Source organism: Rhopalosiphum padi, chromosome 1 (assembly GCF_020882245.1).
Source record: "Rhopalosiphum padi isolate XX-2018 chromosome 1, ASM2088224v1, whole genome shotgun sequence".
NCBI lineage: Eukaryota > Metazoa > Arthropoda > Insecta > Hemiptera > Aphididae > Rhopalosiphum > Rhopalosiphum padi.
Genome location: NC_083597.1, coordinates 39,386,023 through 39,404,521, shown reverse-complemented (window position 1 = coordinate 39,404,521; position 18,499 = coordinate 39,386,023). Strand labels below are relative to the sequence as shown.

At 27.1% G+C, this 18,499-nt stretch overlaps 1 protein-coding gene across 1 annotated transcript; it reads right to left on the bottom strand.

Moving 5' to 3' along the window:
* Positions 1-9,342: 9,342 nt before the first annotated feature.
* LOC132932162 (uncharacterized) lies at positions 9,343-18,153 on the bottom strand. Its single transcript, XM_060998400.1, has 6 exons — positions 18,062-18,153; positions 16,863-17,107; positions 13,564-13,738; positions 12,617-12,808; positions 10,820-10,949; positions 9,343-9,839 (listed from the first exon to the last, which is right to left on the bottom strand). Exons 2-6 carry the CDS (start codon positions 17,092-17,094, stop codon positions 9,552-9,554), a joined length of 1,017 nt encoding a protein of 338 aa, XP_060854383.1. The 5' UTR covers positions 17,095-17,107; positions 18,062-18,153; the 3' UTR covers positions 9,343-9,551.
* Positions 18,154-18,499: the final 346 nt, after the last annotated feature.

Below are 18,499 nucleotides of genomic sequence, written 5' to 3'. Positions count from 1 at the left end.
AATTTGATAGTTGATAAGTTTCAATAATAGTCTATATTATAAATTATAATACTATATATTTATATATATATGTGTGTGTGTAATACAGAATACAGATACAGTACATGCTATTAAGTGGAAGTTAAAAGATTAACTCAAAGATATCGTATTATATTATTATGCATTATTATTTATTATAAGTTTACCACTTTGAAATTTCAAATCTATACAAATGATACTACTATACCTTTGTGAATTTTAGTTACGGCTCTGCACTTTAGCCGACTATTTTCGAGTCAATGTTATTTTGTTTAATTTTACAGAAGGAATATTTAGAATTCTGATATTATATTTTAGGTATTGAATTAAAGAACAATATAGCCTCGGGTGTTTGTTGGATGGAGTGGTGGTAGAATCTGTCGACAGCAATTATAGATGGGAATAGAGACTTGAGAGGAAGCTATATTCTTATTATTACCGGTCTGTTTAGTTACTGAGCGCAGTAATTTTTTTTAAATAAATAATTACAACTTTTTTTTTTAAACATTTCAAGTAAAATTGTTGTGATAATTGAATATCAAAACTATTAGTACGGACTTAGGTTATGTATTGATAAAAAGTACCCATACCATTATACATGTGGCCCTTATCTTTTACGTGTAGGTTTACGTAAATTTATAACGTCCGAAGGAAAATCAAAATGTCATTAAAATTTTTAATAGAATCGATATAAAAGCTATTAAATTTTTAGCGTCATAATAATATACAAAATATTTAATAATATCAACCTCAATATAGTTAGTTTATTTGTAACTAAAATTTACTTAACAAATAAAAAAACAAATATTTTTAACCACATTAATATTATAACAGTCAAATTTGAAAAACATTGATATTTAAAAAACCTTAACTTATTTAATTGATTTGATTGACAACATTTAATTATAACAGAAAAATGCTTGAGACACAATTTACTATGTTCCATACACAAATAGCCCCTGGGACATAATTTACATCAAAAAGGTATATTGGAACGCAAATTACAGTTAGACCAAATTTTAGGAGAGGTGATGGTAGAAAAGGGTCGCAATAAAGTGGATTAATCAATTAAACCTCGAGTCGCACAAAATAATATCACACAAATATTCCTAGAATCTATCCCACGAAAGCGAGTGGCGTAGGACTTTGATTCCCTTTACTCCTCGTTATAATAATATGTAAATATATAAAATAGTATTAATTATATAATAAACGATACAACTATTGCTTAATAAGCTTATGCTTATTACATTGTATCTGCCTATAACATTTACTAATAATCAAATCAAGTGTTAATAATTTATAATAAAAAATTATAAAATTTAATTCAATTCAATTATTTATGCAGTTTGAAGTCTGAAATATTTCACAAGCATGAAACATTGAATTCTTTTAACAATATACAGGTTGTCCCACGGAGATTTGTCAAATGAAAAAACTTTTATTTTAATCAATATTTTTATAAAATTTATTTTAAATATAAATCATAGGCACTTGCGCTACATTTTTGTTTTTATTTTTTAATACTGAAAATAAAAAACTTAAAAATTGATTAAATAATTTCAAAAATATTCAACATAGCCTATTTGTAAATCTCACATTTAAAAAAATTTAGATGGTAAAAACATTTATTTAAGTCCAGTAGTTGGTTTTTTATAATTTTATGATGTAAATTACGATCTAGTTTATATAAAACAATAAAAAAATAGTTGGATTTTAACATACACCTATTTAAAAATGTTTATAAATATAAAACATTAAAAAAAAAAATTTTTTTTTGAAATTTTTATGTTTCTAACAAACTAAATCGTAATTTACCTAACAAGAATATTGATATTTCAAAAAATTGTAAAAAATCAGCAACTGGACTTAAATAAATGTTTTTACCATCTAAATTTTTTTTTAAATTAGATTTACAAATTGGCTGTTTTCGAATATTTTTTATTATTTTTTAATATTTTCAATTTTTTAGTTATTTATTTTCAGTATAAAAAAATAAAAATTAAAAAATGTATATTAAAAATGTAGCGCAAGTGTCTATGAATTATATTTAAAAGAATTTTTTTTTAAATATTGATTAGAACAAAAGTTATTTCATTTGTCAGATCTCCGTGGGACACTGACACGGTACGCAACGGTCGCCGGTACTAAGTACAGGCACCGTAGCGACTGGTCTACGCCTTATCAACCGCCACCACGGGCAACGACGACACGACACCGTCGACTCTTCGTCTCTTCCCCCGCGCTGCAAAAGCACAGGGTGAGACGGGAAGACAAGTCGGTCCGGACGAGTACCGGCCGCCGGCCGTCTCGCTCTCTTGCGTGAACCGACTTACCGACAACGGCAACAACGTCGCCTAGTCGTAAGACCGCGTAAAGCATAATTGTATTTTTTCTTTTATGTCGTCAACACATGACATAGTGACATTTAACAACTAGCTATTGTATACCGTTATTTATCATCAATACACTGTACAAATAGTGAAATTCGTGTTGTTTTTTTATACTGACCGACTCACCTGGACTCGCCGAGCACCTACCGCCGTAGCCGTGTCAACACCCTGTATATATATATATTAATGCATTGAGTACCTGTGATCGATATAATATAATATTACTGTATTGAAATACGGTAATACACTTTATTTAATTATATAACTATAGAATATTAATAATTGTACATATTTTAAGTATTTTGTATTTACGGTACATGATATTGCATCATTAGAAACATTTTGTATGTTTTTTTTGTTACTATTATGGACACTTTAATAATATTAAAGAAAACAATTACTAATAACAAATGTACGTGAAAATAAAGCTTATTATTATAATTTTTTTTTTTAAGAAGGAAAACAAATTTTATTAAAATAAAACACTAAATATAATGATATTAATGATATTATTACACATCAATATTTGTATAATTGGGCTTTCATATCAATAAATAAATAAATAATATATAAAGAAAATTGAGCTGGAATTGGTAATGTTCCGGAATTATAGTAGTGTGCGAGAGGCAGCACAAGAAGCCGGCAGACGAGTGTACGTGTGTATGTGTGTGTGCGCGCAACGACGACAGCCTACACGCACCCGTCGTACGTGAATACTTACGTCGATTGTCAATAACCCCCTCGATAACCCCGTAGGATGGGAAGAGTGGACTGTATAATATTAAGGTTGATTCAAATAAAAGTATTTAACTATAAGATCGATGTTGAGTGCGAGACCCCTAATATGTCAATAACAATATTTAGTGGTATAGAAAAATATTAGAGTAAATTTATTGACGTCCCACAATTAATAAAATAATATATTATAACTAGTGTTAGTAATAGCACAATCACAACCCGATCGGCTTTAAATAAATGTAAAATATAATATGTATGCCGTATCACGACGGTGACGAGCGGAATAATAATAATAAAAAATAAATAACAAACAAAGAAAAATGTTTATGTACGACCTGATAACAGCTGATGCAAAGGCGTTGATGATGACGGTGGCTGTTGTCGTTGTCACGGCACACCGATGGAACGGCAAAGCAGGGACCGACCAGACGGCGACACTCCACCGAACGTCGGTTGGGCGACACGGGTCAACTTGCGTATTGCATACGAACGCACGGGGATTTATACAGCAAAACTGATTGTATTGCGGACACAAGATGAAAAAGGTTAAATGCGATTGACCGGATTCCGTCATTAAATAGTATATAATATGACGAAAACAACAATCAACCGTGTTAAGCACTTTAAGTCGCGAACGGCTTCGGTCGCACTGCGAGTTCGGACGGGCGATGGCACGAAGCGAAAAGTGCTATTTGCTAGGCGCAAAAGCCGGAACAAAATACAAATAATAAATCGCGGACACGGGACGTGTGCGGCACGACGATGATCACGAGAACTCGGACGCGCGTAAACCAAAGAGTGGAATACGGCGATGGCGCGACGGTTTTGCGATGACCAACGAAAACAAAGTCTGCTTCGTTAGACGGACGGTAAAAGACAAAGAGACCGCGGCGGGGGCGGCAGCATCAGCGGTCATCGGCTAGACCGCGACGGTACGGCCCACTCCGGAGCGACAAAGTTTACACGGAGCTGTGTCTGCTGTACATCGCCAGGGTGGCAACGTTACGACACAAGACTTGTCGCAGCACCAAATTAAAATATTAAAATGAGTATCCAACAAGTAGGTTAGGGACGTTAGGGTGAAATAGCGCATTCGCTCCCGTTTTACAAAAATGTAAATTCCCCGGAGCACACTAGTTGCCTCCGATAATCAGGTAATTAAAAATTATATGCGATTTGCCTCCCAAGAATTTACACACTGGTTGCCTCCCGTATAGACTTAAGTAGTGGTTCATAAATTATTATAGTAACATAATATATAGATATTTAGAAATTTAGAATTATTAAATAATTATTATTGTAATTATTTAAAAAAAATCTTGGATAATAGGTACACAATTATATTAAAAACAATACTATAATTAATAATTATAAATTGTTTTATATTAAATCATTTTAAGTCATTACTCATTAAGTATGTAGTTACAAATATATAGTACGATTAAAAAATTGCACATAATTAATATAAAATAATAAGTAGGTAAGTTAATACAAAACATGTGGTAGTCAATTAAAAAAATTAAGGTAATATACATAAAATTATCTGTAAAATATTTGAATAAAAAATTATTTTTTATAACATTGCTTAGGTTTATATTTATTAACCAATATTTGTAGGTACTCTAAATTTAATTTTTTTTTTTCATTCAACTTTTTTATTTGAGTATCAATGAAAATAATTTTGTTTTTAATTTGTAATTTGTACTGTGGTTTAAGCTTATTAGAACTTTGTCTTAATATTACAGAGTCGGTCTGAATTAATTTTAAAACTTCGATAAATTTAAATATATTAGGACGCGGAGACTCAAAATAGTTATTAAATTTGCTATGAAAAGATTCACATGCATTGGTTGTGCGCTGAATGCTTGAACTTTTTTCAGCCCATAAACGAGGAGGAAAAATTGAATCCTTTGATATATATGTATCTACCAAATAGTCTGCAAATTGTGTTATTTTATCATCATAAAGTCTGTATGGCTGCAAGTTCCACTGAAAACATATCTCCGACTTCCGCTGGGTTCAAAAACGATAGGCCAAATATATACGTTAAATATTGTCTAATATAATCGTTATTAGAGTATTGCGACGCTAATCCAAGTGACTGAATTTTACGCCACCAAGATTGGCCGAGATGAAATCGACATCCTTTTATACAAATATTTGGCCATATACACTTTACAGAATTGTGTATGGCTTTTTCAAAGTCAATATAAATTATTTTTGGCAGAAAATTACAATCTATTTTAAAGCACAGCGTATTTAATATATTAAATGTATTAGTATATGTTTGTTCACTTTTATCTTTTAATAAAAAAAAAAGCAAGAGGTATGTAATAATTATTTATTAATCAGTGTATAGTAAATAATTGACAAAAATATTTTGTGCATTATTGAAATGTCCCAGCTACATATAAAGTATCGATTTTAACAAGAAATTCAAAATTAGTTTTAGTAGAAAATAATACAATTCCGCTTTCTATATCATTGTGTAATAAAAATGGTTCATTTTCGTATATAACATCTATCTTGTCTAAAACATTATGAACTTCATTTATCGTTTTAGGTAAGTTTGGTAAAATTGAACTACGAGCTCTGTGTAAATTTTTTTTTGACTTCGGGAGGCAATTAGTGTGTCCTCAAATTCTCAAACGGCTCCCGTCGATAAAGGTTTTACGAACAGCTAAATTCCTAAACGGCTCCAGTTTTTTACAACACAAATTCCTTCCCACTTCATAGAGACTTAGGATTGTCTCTAAAGAAGTTTGGAAAAAAATGTGTTGGTGTACAGTGTACACTAAGTAAATTGTAAAAATTAAAAAAAAAAAATCATATATTACTGTGAATTAATTTTTATTAAATATTATCGTTAAAATACTAGAAAAAAATGTAAACAAAATGTATGTATTATATCTAAAATTATAAAAAAAAAACAGACATTGGGTAAATGTTATTCGCACAATTTTTTATACACAATCCACACGTGTTATTTGACAACTCGTCAATGATGTTTCCGCAATGAACTTCTGTTTTTTTTAGTACGTATAATTTATAGTTAATTTCGATATAGAAATTATATTCAATGTTTCAGTATTATTTTTGGTATTTTCGATATTATTAATATTTCCGATTTTTTCAATATTCCGTTTTATAAATTTAAAATTAAAAAAAAAAATGTGAATAGTAATTTAAATACTAACATATTATGTAAATAATCTATCAATTCAGGTAAATTTCCCGTTGAGTGCCACTACTGGGGGGTAGCTACTCGCCTAAAGCATTTAAGCTCATAATATTTATACCTTGTCACCCATATGCTTATTGTAAACTAGTAAACTGTTTTACAGATTTTATATATTCTATTAAATGTTAAAAAAAATTTTAAAATATCGTTTATCAGTGTATATCGATCTCAAATTGGTACACCGGTACTACTGTCAACAGTTTGAGAATTTACCTGATCGTAAAATTTACGAGGTGTTTTCGGAGGTAATTAAAGTATACCTAAACAGTCAACTCATCGAATTGCCTCCCATAGCATACTCTTAGATTATCAATAGTCTTACGTGTATTATCGATTATTATATCGGTTTCCGCAATGTTCAAAAATATTATTTTAAGACATACAGTATTTCCCAGACAGATAAATTTGTCAAATGCAACAATCTTATTGATCACTGATTATCAGTTAAATATTACTTCATCATCGCCAGTTCAACACGGACAGTTTTCTTCGTGTATAATTATGTACAAACTTAAGTTTTTGACTGTATAACAAAATTATATTTCATCTAAATTATTTTATGTATTGACTTTTTATTATTATTAATTATTTCTGTTGAGTCGGTCTATATTTACTAAAATATTATAACTATTTATTAACATTTATTTTCTCAATTTATTTATGTATATTAGTATTAGGTATAATATCTAAATCGATTAATTATAGCTATAATTCTGGAGGCAATTCGATGGTCATATGGGAGGCGATTTGTGAGCGCCCCTGTATTTGCATCGAGTACTGGTAATTCAACGTTCCAACTTACTATACCATGTAGTTTGTTTTATTTAATACTAAAATGGATAAACGATATTTCGTAGTATTTGATATTAATTATAGGTTTATATTGTATAGTTGTGTATAGAAAATAAATGTCAATAACAATATTATTATTCCGGTAGTTTTTCATTTTCATGGTTTTTTTTTTATTTGGTGGATTGGTGTTGTGTGGGTATAACATTGTATGGGTTCGATAATTTGGGTTATCAATAATATCATGTACAAGGATAATTATATCATCATTTATTAATATATAATAGGTATACATGCAGAAATATATAATGATTCACTAATTATGCTCACCAGTATTTTTTCTTTATTAATGATTTTATACGAATTCATATTTAGTAAGTACCTATACTCAAAAATCACATTTACACATACTTAGATTTTTATGTCATATAAAAAATAAACTTCTTTTTTTTATAAAAGAATCAGCCTATTCAGCCTTTTTTGTAAATTATAAATCAGATGACTTTTCTAAAATTTTAATGTATCTATCTAAATAATAGTTTTCGAGTTAATTAACTTTGTGTATACCAATAATAATAGGTCAACAATAATGGGTTTGAAAAATGTGAAAGCTATGAGGTTTTGTACATTTTGGTAATTAATATTAATGATCATACATTTTATAATTTGTTAAACTTATCCGAATATAATAAAAACTAGATCCAATATCAAATTTATTTTATATTTTTGTAAAACTATTTTTAAGGACCATTATCTTCAATACCTATATATCATACGTTTTAATAATTCAGAAACTGACTTGTTTGAGTTTTGATTTAGATCCATTATTCATTTATATTTTACGATCAAATGGATAAAAGCTTTTAGTTTTTGTATTATTATTAAACTATATGTACATGATTTATAAATACACGTAGGTATTATGTACATAATATATTATTATATAAATTACTAGTAGGTAGACATCTACTGTATCTTAGATGTATGTTTCACATCAACACATAAATTTTTAAATTATGCGACTTTCATTATACATTTATATATCATCTACAGGTGTATTATACACCGTCCAACGAAAATATACACTAATTTATTTAAGGTTGTATACCTACTAAACGATTCAATTACCATTTATTTATTAATTACCCTACTTATTATGTTAAATTATCAAATTTCTTTCATTGCCTCTTGTTATAATATATTATGATATAAACAAATAATAAACGATGGCCAGACACTGTAATTTGCCAATGACAAATTACGTAATGCTCTTGTTATGTTTTAAAGATGTCGGAAAAAAATAATACAATAAAATATAATAATTTATAATATATTATTCCATAATCCATTATTATGGACTGTTTATTAAGCTATAAATAAACGCGAGCATCAGCGAACCTATATTATACCTACCGTTGATATGGGCGCAATTAAACCTAAACTTCAGAGAAATAGAGAATACTAAAATTGTTAACAGCCAACTAATACCCATCTAACAAATTAATTCTCATCTCATCCATTTGAAAAATATTTAAATTAGATAAGATGACTAAAGTACCTTTTTTATTTTTTTATAATATTTTATAATAAGTTTATAGATATTTACTTTTTTTTGTATCTTTAAAAGTTAATAATATTATGTGAATTATTTTGAATAGTACAATATATTATTAAATAACAGTAATAACTTAATAACAAATATAATATGTAGGTTCCATTATGTATTATAATTTATTTCTAAACTACCTATTTTCCTTGTTTTTATAGTGTTATTATCGAAAACTAACTAATATGAAGTTATTTTTGAATAATTGTACATTGATAACATTAACTGTGGTAATTATTATTTTTATCAAACCATTTTATAATTTATTAATCTAAAGTAAAATATTTAAAAATACAAATGTTAAAAGTTAAAATAATGAACTTTAACAATCAGAAAATACATATTATATTATTATTATTATTATTATATACTATATTATATTATATACATATTCGTATTACAGTTTGAAGTGTTGAATAAGTGTTCAATCTATGTTTATAAAGGCAAATGTTCATAATATACAGTTTATGGTATGTACATAAACTTAATATAATATAATATAGAATTGTATGCATAATGCATTTTCAATGATGTTACATAAAAAATTAAAACAAATGTGTCGTCTTCGTATAGAATATAATATATTAAGTAAATCAATTAATGTTAATTATTAGTTTATTTCTTTGCGTTATTACATAGTTATATCACACAACATTTTTCAAATATAGCAATAGTATAATGAATTTATGATATTAGATGTATGGTCAATAGTTATTTACGTTATTTACGTTAGTTCTTTAAATCCATTTAAAGTGAAATATTTTTTTTACACATAAATTGAAACATAATTGTGGATAATTTGATGTCCATTAAAAGATCGCCTCTTTTTTTTCAAATCGACCGTGATTGCCATCAATTGATCCTTTAAATTGTTTAGGAGCTTTGAGGGACTCATGCGTTTCATCACCTCATTTTTATAAGAAACCAGCAGTCCTGTGATTTTCTCAACTAATCCGCTTTGATCGGATTTGATGTAGGCATCAATAAAGGCATTGATTCCTTTGTCGATTTTTGATTTGGTTAAATTCTTGTAGTGGATACCGGTCATGCTCACCTAAGCAACCGACGTAGAACATTACGGTACAATATATTATACTATACAATCATTAAAACACACGTAATATAATATATAATATATAAATTACATATTAGGCAACTAGCAAGGTTAAGTAGCTAGGGGAAGGAATGAATCTTCTTATTTTAATAGAGAGTTCACTCTTTGGTAGTTTTGTATAGAATCTTAAAGAAAGGTTTAAATTAATTTATTAAGTATTATATTACAATTTAAAATTTATAAACTTTAAGTTTAAATGTATGTTTGAACAATTCATACGTTGAAAATTGGTAAATCAATAAATTGATTTTGATGGTCAGATAAAAATGTGTATTAATTAAAAAAGTGAAATTAAATTGAGAGAATCTAGGCGTCAAGAAGATAGTATAGGAATTTTAAGTGAGATTTTTAAATTTATTTTAAATTTTTAGAACTTCTAGTAACAACTATGAAAGTTCTTTAAGTGAGTTAAGGATGAGGAAATATTCACGAGGAGGATGTTTAATTTTGGGATTGAGGATTACGCGTAGAATAATAATTTATTCTGAATTTGCTCGATTCTCGTGTTTCTGTTGATGGAATCCTAAAATGTCTAGAGCTTTACCAATGGTTATATTTATGAAATGTTCAAAGCACAAGGAAGAAGTTAAGTTGAATTATACGTATTTGGTGTAGTCAATCCAGTGGAGTAATGTATCATGAAGAGAACACAAATAATACAATGGAGATTGACTCTAGAAAAAGATCACATTACATTTGTAAATATTAATAATTTATTTTGAGTCAAATTAATTTTCTAGTGTAGTAAATGAAGAGGGCTTAAATTACTTCCTTAATGAACACCAGCTAAAAGAAGGCGAGACTTAGAAACAAAATTACTATTTATACTAGTGAATACTGTGTGAGATTTCAACTAAGACAAAATACTTTTGATACTAAATGCCTCGATGTTATAATACTATATGTATACTGATTATTACCAAAACGCTTTCCAAGGATATGTCCAATGTTTTGTTTCTGTTGCTGAGCCGACAATCTTCTTCCGAAAAGATAACCATGTTACAGTCCAAAAACGTCTCAACATTAATATACAGCGTATTAACAGCAATACTAGAATGATATACATAATTAAAAATGTTTAACATATAAATTATGATTTATGATGTATAAGTGTATTCTGATTAAGAGTAAAAATGTGTAAGTAACGTATGTGCGTTTGGTTACTATCGAGATTTACGATGCATGATTAATATACGGATTTGTAAATAAATATAATATATTGTATATAATATGCAATAACTAATAAGTATACTAAAATGCGTATACTATATCATGAAAAACTATCACTATTTTCGTATATAGTGAGTGTACAGATTGGGAAAAAATCAGTGGACTCTTTCTACTGTAGAGTAGGTAGATGTTGAGTGTATTTAATTAATTAATTAATTTTTGCCAAAGATCAATCATATATGTTATAAGTAACCTTACACTTAAATAATTAATTTTTTTCAAAATCTGACTAGCATTTTTAAATATACTAAAAAATCATATTTAAAAATTCTTGAATTTTTTAATACTGGAGTGATTTTTATAGATACAAACTTATCTAGGTACTTTTTAAATAATAGCCCCTTCCCTCTTTTGAGCTATAAATTAATTGGCAGATAATTTTTCTTTGTTAACGTATCAAAATTAAAATTCGAATGAGTAGTTTTTGAGTTATTTAACTTGTGTATTAAGATAGTAGGTCCGCAATAATGGGTTTAGAAGAATAAAGCAGTTGTAATATTTTTTAGAAATATTTTCATTGTATTGACGAGTTTTTTTACAATTCGAACTTGAAATATTTTTAAAAACAAATGTAAATATGTATTTTTAATAGCTATTAATCAAAATTAGAATAACTTAAAGGAATCTTTTGAACCTTGTATTCAATGTTCGAGACTTTTTACTTGTATACGACAATTTAATAAATTGAAAATAAATAACTAATAAAAGTCGAAAATTTCAAATATCTATTTCAAAATTACTGAAAATTCTTTTGACCTCCTAAAGTACCAACTAAATCAAATTTGATGCCAGAAAATACTATTTAAAATAAATATTGAAGTATTATTTCTACCAAAAAAGTGTCTACAAATACACACATACAAAAAAAAAAAAAAAAAAATTAAAAACACATTATTGTTAAGCTCATACATTTATTCGCTTAGATCAAAATAAATTTTCACGCTAGTTTTGTTGTTATATTTTTTTTCGTTCTTATATGTTTTATTGCCTATACTACAAGACAATATCATATTTTAACTGTTGATAATTATCTAAAATAGATTCCAATATTTCTAAAGATAAATTATACTTATTGACATTTTTTGTACCTATATTTTTTAAAATTAATTCTATATTATAAAATATAAATTAATAATTACCTATACGAGTATTTATTCGATTTTTGTATCGGTGCTTAACACTAAACGTATTATGTTCTAGAATAATCTTATAAGTCTTATTATTGACGATTTTAGCTGTTTAGAATTTAGATTCTTTGAGCAAATCATGATAAAAGGTAAAATATTGTTATTTGGTTTTACAATTTATTATTATTTAGACCAACAATTATATGCTCTAAAACGGGCATAGGTACTTAGGTAATAGATTATAAAACAAATGTTGGTTTAAACTAGCTATTTTTTGACTAATCAATAAAAATATACAAATCCATACAAGTGTTTGCCTTAATTATTATCTTTTGTTTTTCATAAAGATATAAAACTTACGTCATGTTACCGGTACCAATAACGGGAGAGTTGTCGACAATCCCCTTCAATGTATAGTCGGTTTTAATTGCCAATGCTGGTATGGTGGCTTTAAATTGAGTTGACATGGTGCACACATCAAGATCACATTTTTGTATCATTACATTTTCCAAACCTTCCAATAAGATATTTTTTATTTTAAATTCTGAAATGCTGTAAAAATACTTAAATTGTTATTCTACGTGATACTCCAATCAGAGACGGATTTACACAATTGCCGCCCCCTAGGAAAATTTTATTTTGCCGCCTCATTAAATGATAAAACGTATTTTGAAGTGCTTATTTAACATAACAACTAAAAAAATAAATCATAAAGACTGATATAAAAACAATAACTATAAGTTATGTTCATAAACTGCAGCTCTAATCAAGAAAATATTATACCAATACAATATTTATTAAAATATAATCTATCACCATTTTTTTAAAATAAATTTGCCGCCCTCGGAAACTGATTACATTGCTTGACACTAAATCCACCACTGACTCCAATAGTCAAACGGTAAATTGAAAACGTACATACAACGAGTATTAAATACCAGCTGCTATTAGGTATATGTAATTTTAGAATATAGATCTACAAAACTAAAGTCGCTAGTATATGTCATTGTAAAAATATTGATTATAATAAACACATAAAATTTAACTTTGTCTTTATACTCTTGGAAGTTTTATAAGTGACTTAATGCTGTGATTTAATTTGTAGAACACGTAATCATTACAATTGAATATTAATACTATTGTTCTGTGATATACGACGTAGATATAATATACAATAAATATAATCGCGATCCGGTTAAATAAAATTCATAGTATTATCTAGTTTTCGAAAATGATTGATTAAATATATATATGTATAGGTATCGAATAGGTACATAGATTTTGTATTATATTTAATAGGTACTCGCCTCATTCCGTTCGTTTCTGACTGATTGAAGACTGGCAATTCAGGAATGTGTATGTGTGCTAAAGATGTCTGTTGATCAGAAATCATAACTTCCAACAGTGACTTTAAGGATTTGTTCAGTATTCTTGAATACATTGTTTGCCCTGAGTTGCACATTCCTTTTAAAATCGCCATGTCTATTTTGTATCATATCGGGGAAAAAACAAACACAGAATAATTAGTTTATCGGAGAAAGGTGTACTCAGCACATTATACACGCTTAATAATGGTCGACTAATAAAATTAAGCATACAATATGATGAACTCAGAACCATTATAATATCACCTATATTAATATAGGAATAGAATATAGATACACTTTGTGCATCACTATATTGATAATTTCAACCATTTTTGTAGATATGGTTGTGCTTGATTCGATATTTAGGTAATGCAACATCATCCATTTAGTGGTAATGTAAAGCTAAAAGTATCATGGTTCATAAATCATTTGCGTACCAGCATATTATATTATTTATTAACAGAACCGGAAATGATTATGGATAGCAAGTTATTTTGAACCTTCGAGTTTGAAATTTGACGGTCATAATAATAGTAATATTCAATTTTTAAATATTCAGCCGTACAAGATTAAAAAATTAAAATGTACGGTAAGTATATGACTTGTAATTACAACCATTCTATTTATCTATAGATTTTTATTGAAATATTTTTAAGTATTTTAATCACGACTATTGTTTAAAATGTAATTGAATAAGAGCCGATTTTTTAAATTAAGTTTTAATTGCTAGTTAGTTAACCATTAATTTGACAAGTTAAAGTGCTGATAAAATACTGTAACGTTTTTAAATTGTATATCGTAGTTTAGTTAGTTAACTGAAGATATATACTATAATATACTTTTAAAAATAATTATATCGTAATAAACAAATAGTATCTGTTAATATCAATAAATAATAATTGTATTATAAACTGATTACCATTTACCGGTGCGCTTCGATATAAAGTATTTTATATAAAACCAGTTGTTTAAACTAAATAAATATGTAATGAATACAATAGTTATTTAGTTATCATAACTAATTTAAAATAAATAAAAATAAACTCAAAGAGGAAAAGATCCAAAAATTTCTATATCATTGAAAAACAAATTTTGCATTAGAGCAATAATAAAAAAAAACCCTGGCACAAAACATTCAAATCTATAAGTTGAAAAAAATAAAAAAAGAGCTAACAGGAAATAAATAGTTGTAGAATATATAATAGCTAAACTGCTGGCTGTATATGTACACTTGATAGGTATTATTAAAAAAGCGGAGAGATGGAAACAACTTGAAAAATATGATGTATGAAAATTGAAAATATAAAGAAATCAATAAGATCCCTAAAATTGGCACTATTTGTGATTGGTGGAGGACCAGTAGGTACATGTACATGGATCATTAACAGATCACTTAGAAAAATTATTCAGAATTATACAAGTTTTGGTAAAATAAAGTATCCCATACAAATAATACTTCAATATTATTGGCTATATTATTTAGTATTATACATACACACTTGATATAGAAAAAACTTAAAGCTATTTAAGTAACATACTAGTTAATTAAAAAATAAAAAAATAAAACATTAAATCAATTTAAGATTAATTATTAATTTTTATTTATTTAAATTATATTAAAATTCATTGATATAGGATATTTATTCCCCGTATATTAAATCCTAAGACAGTGTTTTCAGGAATTATTATTGTTCAACAATATAAACAGGATGTTTTATTTTTATTAAAGAACACTTATTTTACTTAATATTTAAAAAAAAATGTTGAACATTATGCCAATCAATTAGAATTTTCTTATTAATAATTTACTGAAACAAACTCACATTTAAATATATTAATTTATCGCAGAGATACTAATTACCAATTAGTAAAAAAAAGGTGATACGAAACTTTGGCGACCATTGAATTGGCTCCTAATATTAGGTTAAGTACCTTATCAAACATTTAACTGGCTCCCAATATAATTTTCAACAAATGATTCTCAAAATTTAAAAACTTTAAAAATACGCAACTTAAATATTTTTAGCGACACAGTGCCGAATAACTGCTTGCAATTATTTAATCGTTAATCCGATAACGTTGAAAATTATATTGAAAATAATTCTTTATTTCCACCTTTAATTTGGGCAGAAAAAAGCAGTAGTGTCTGTCGTACTGTTATCTTTTCACTCAAAATTGAATTCCCAATTTTTTTTTACGCACCCAAATATTTATAATTGAATGGATGTATTGTATATTTGTATAACATTCAAGTGGATACTGAAATTATTATAAGAAGCTCCGATGTAGAAAGACTTCACAAAAAAATATTCAAGAAAAAATACAATTTATAGACAGTCAAATTCAGATTATGTATATAGTATATTTGAATTTATTTTCGAAAAATTTTGATAACCAATGGACTTGTAAAATAAACGTTAAGGGAGCCAACTCATTGCATATATTTTAGGAGTCAATCAATACATAAAAATATCGATTACCTGTGTTTGGAAACTAAATCAATGGCTCCGGAGACTTTTGGGACATTTATAAATATCTTGTATATAGTATAGAAAATTAATAATTTTCAACTAAAAATTAGCATAAAATTAAAATGTAATAACTAATTATAAATGAATATTATGATCCAATTGAAAGAATTTGAAAATGATTTGAGTGCTTATAGTAATAAGGATAATATTGAAAAACCAGTAATTTCCTCAATTGTCCCTTCATTTATCGATCATAGTAAATAAAATAAAATAAATTAAAACATATTAATTTAATTTGGGTTTTTTTCATAGGTAGATACTGTAACAGACACTTCAACTTGGGTACTAACTAATGTGGTAAAATGACTAAAAACTAATTCTAACAAGTTATGCAATGACTTACTATTATTCAACAAAATACAACCATAGATAATGAAATAGATAATGTGAATATTAAGTTTTGAGTACGCCACTTACAAACATGTGAAATTTGAGTAAGTAATAATGAATATATTGATAGATAAAAAGATCAATAGCAAAACCAAAATATGAGTACATTGACAAAAAAATTGCAGGATTAAATTTCATTTTTAACTGAATTGCTTAAAGGTAAAAGTTATAATTAAATTAGAAGTTTGTAAGCTAAATCTGCATTCAAAACATTTAATATAAATCATTAATTACTCATAATTAATAATTATAGTTTCAAAACCTACTTCCAATTATAATTCTTAAACTATTATTTGAGTTGTATAAATAGGTACGTACTAAATGATTTTTGATTGGCCTGCAGTTTGTTGATAGCCATTAAAGCTTTAGAAGAATAATTAATCATATCTTCTATTGCCATGGTTGTATAATTAGTGGGCAATTCACTGAGTCTGTGATTCTCTGAATCGGAAGACTTAACGACTGACGTCACGTTTTTTGACAGCATTTGTGTACACGAAGCGACCAACACGTGAACGAGAACGCACATAAATATTGCTTTTAACATCATATTAGTTTTTCTTCTAAAAAAATACAATTTTTTTTTTTAATCTATACGTTATTATAGTACCGTGGTAATAGCGTTGGCTGTAATATAATATAATTAGGCATATATTTGTTTTCGTCCCGGAATTAGAACTGTCATCATTCTTATTAATTCGATATGTTTATTCGGTGGAGGTGTAAGATTTATAAACACACATTAGACAATGTATGATAATATTGAGTCTTATATTATTGTATTATAATTTTCTTTACAATAAAATGTGTACACTCGAGACTAGAATAAAAACAACGTTTATTTCGAAAGTCATAAGTTTACAATAGTTTGCGCCACCTCTGAATGTAATATTATGTCACATCATGTTTAACTGTAACTAGAGAATTAAAATGATGCGTGTAAAAATCTCCTACAATATCTAATCTCTTTCGATTTGTCATCTGGAGTTTTTCTCTATAATTAGAGAACTATTCAAACATTCCGCAATGTCTTCGGTTAGTTATCAGAGTACCCTGATTTGTCTTAAACGAATCCCTAAAATCTGTGGACCTCAAAATCCGTTCAATCAATGAAACTGCTATTATTTTTTTTACTAATTCTTCCGTGCAAAACTTAATTCCCGATCAACCAAAAATCTAATTTATACCACTTCCAAAGAACCCTCCCAAGTTTTAGATGACCAAAATGAACCTGATACTGTATGACGAGAATAATTATTAAATAATTTAAATTCTTCACGTGTCTCAACAGTGAGACTTCCTTTTATATTTCTGTCACTATTATTCATTCATTGCAAACAATTAACTATTATTCATTCATTGCAAACAATTAACTATTATTTTATATTTTATTGCAAATTTTCATTATTGATTTAGTTAAAGTTAACAAATTAAAAATTACGGGATGTATACATTCGTTTATAACTTATAAATATATAATAATAATAATATTAAAATTTACGATAAAATGATGTTACCTGGTGTACAGACGGACGATGATGAATAATGAAATGTATTTGGTCAGTCTATTGGTTCGGTGTGATCGAGTGTTTTGATGGATTTGCTGTAAACATTAAACTTCTTTAATGTCAGCTCTTATATATAATGTTTTCCGAGCAAAATTAATTCGTTAAAAAGAAATAAAAAAAAGTTCACGATAAAAGTAATAAGTAATAGGATTACACAAATATAATATAAAAAGTAGATAGTGCCTAGTGCCGATAATAAAACGGTAAATTTTTAACAGTGACAATTTATCCCCGAACATTAAAAATGTACATTAATTAATGTACAAAAGTATTATGTACTTAAATATACATATCCTTATAATACACAGGTGTACAGGTATAGTGATAATATCATTATTGATTTATTGAACGCAACTTAATTATATAGCAAATAAATACAATATTAAA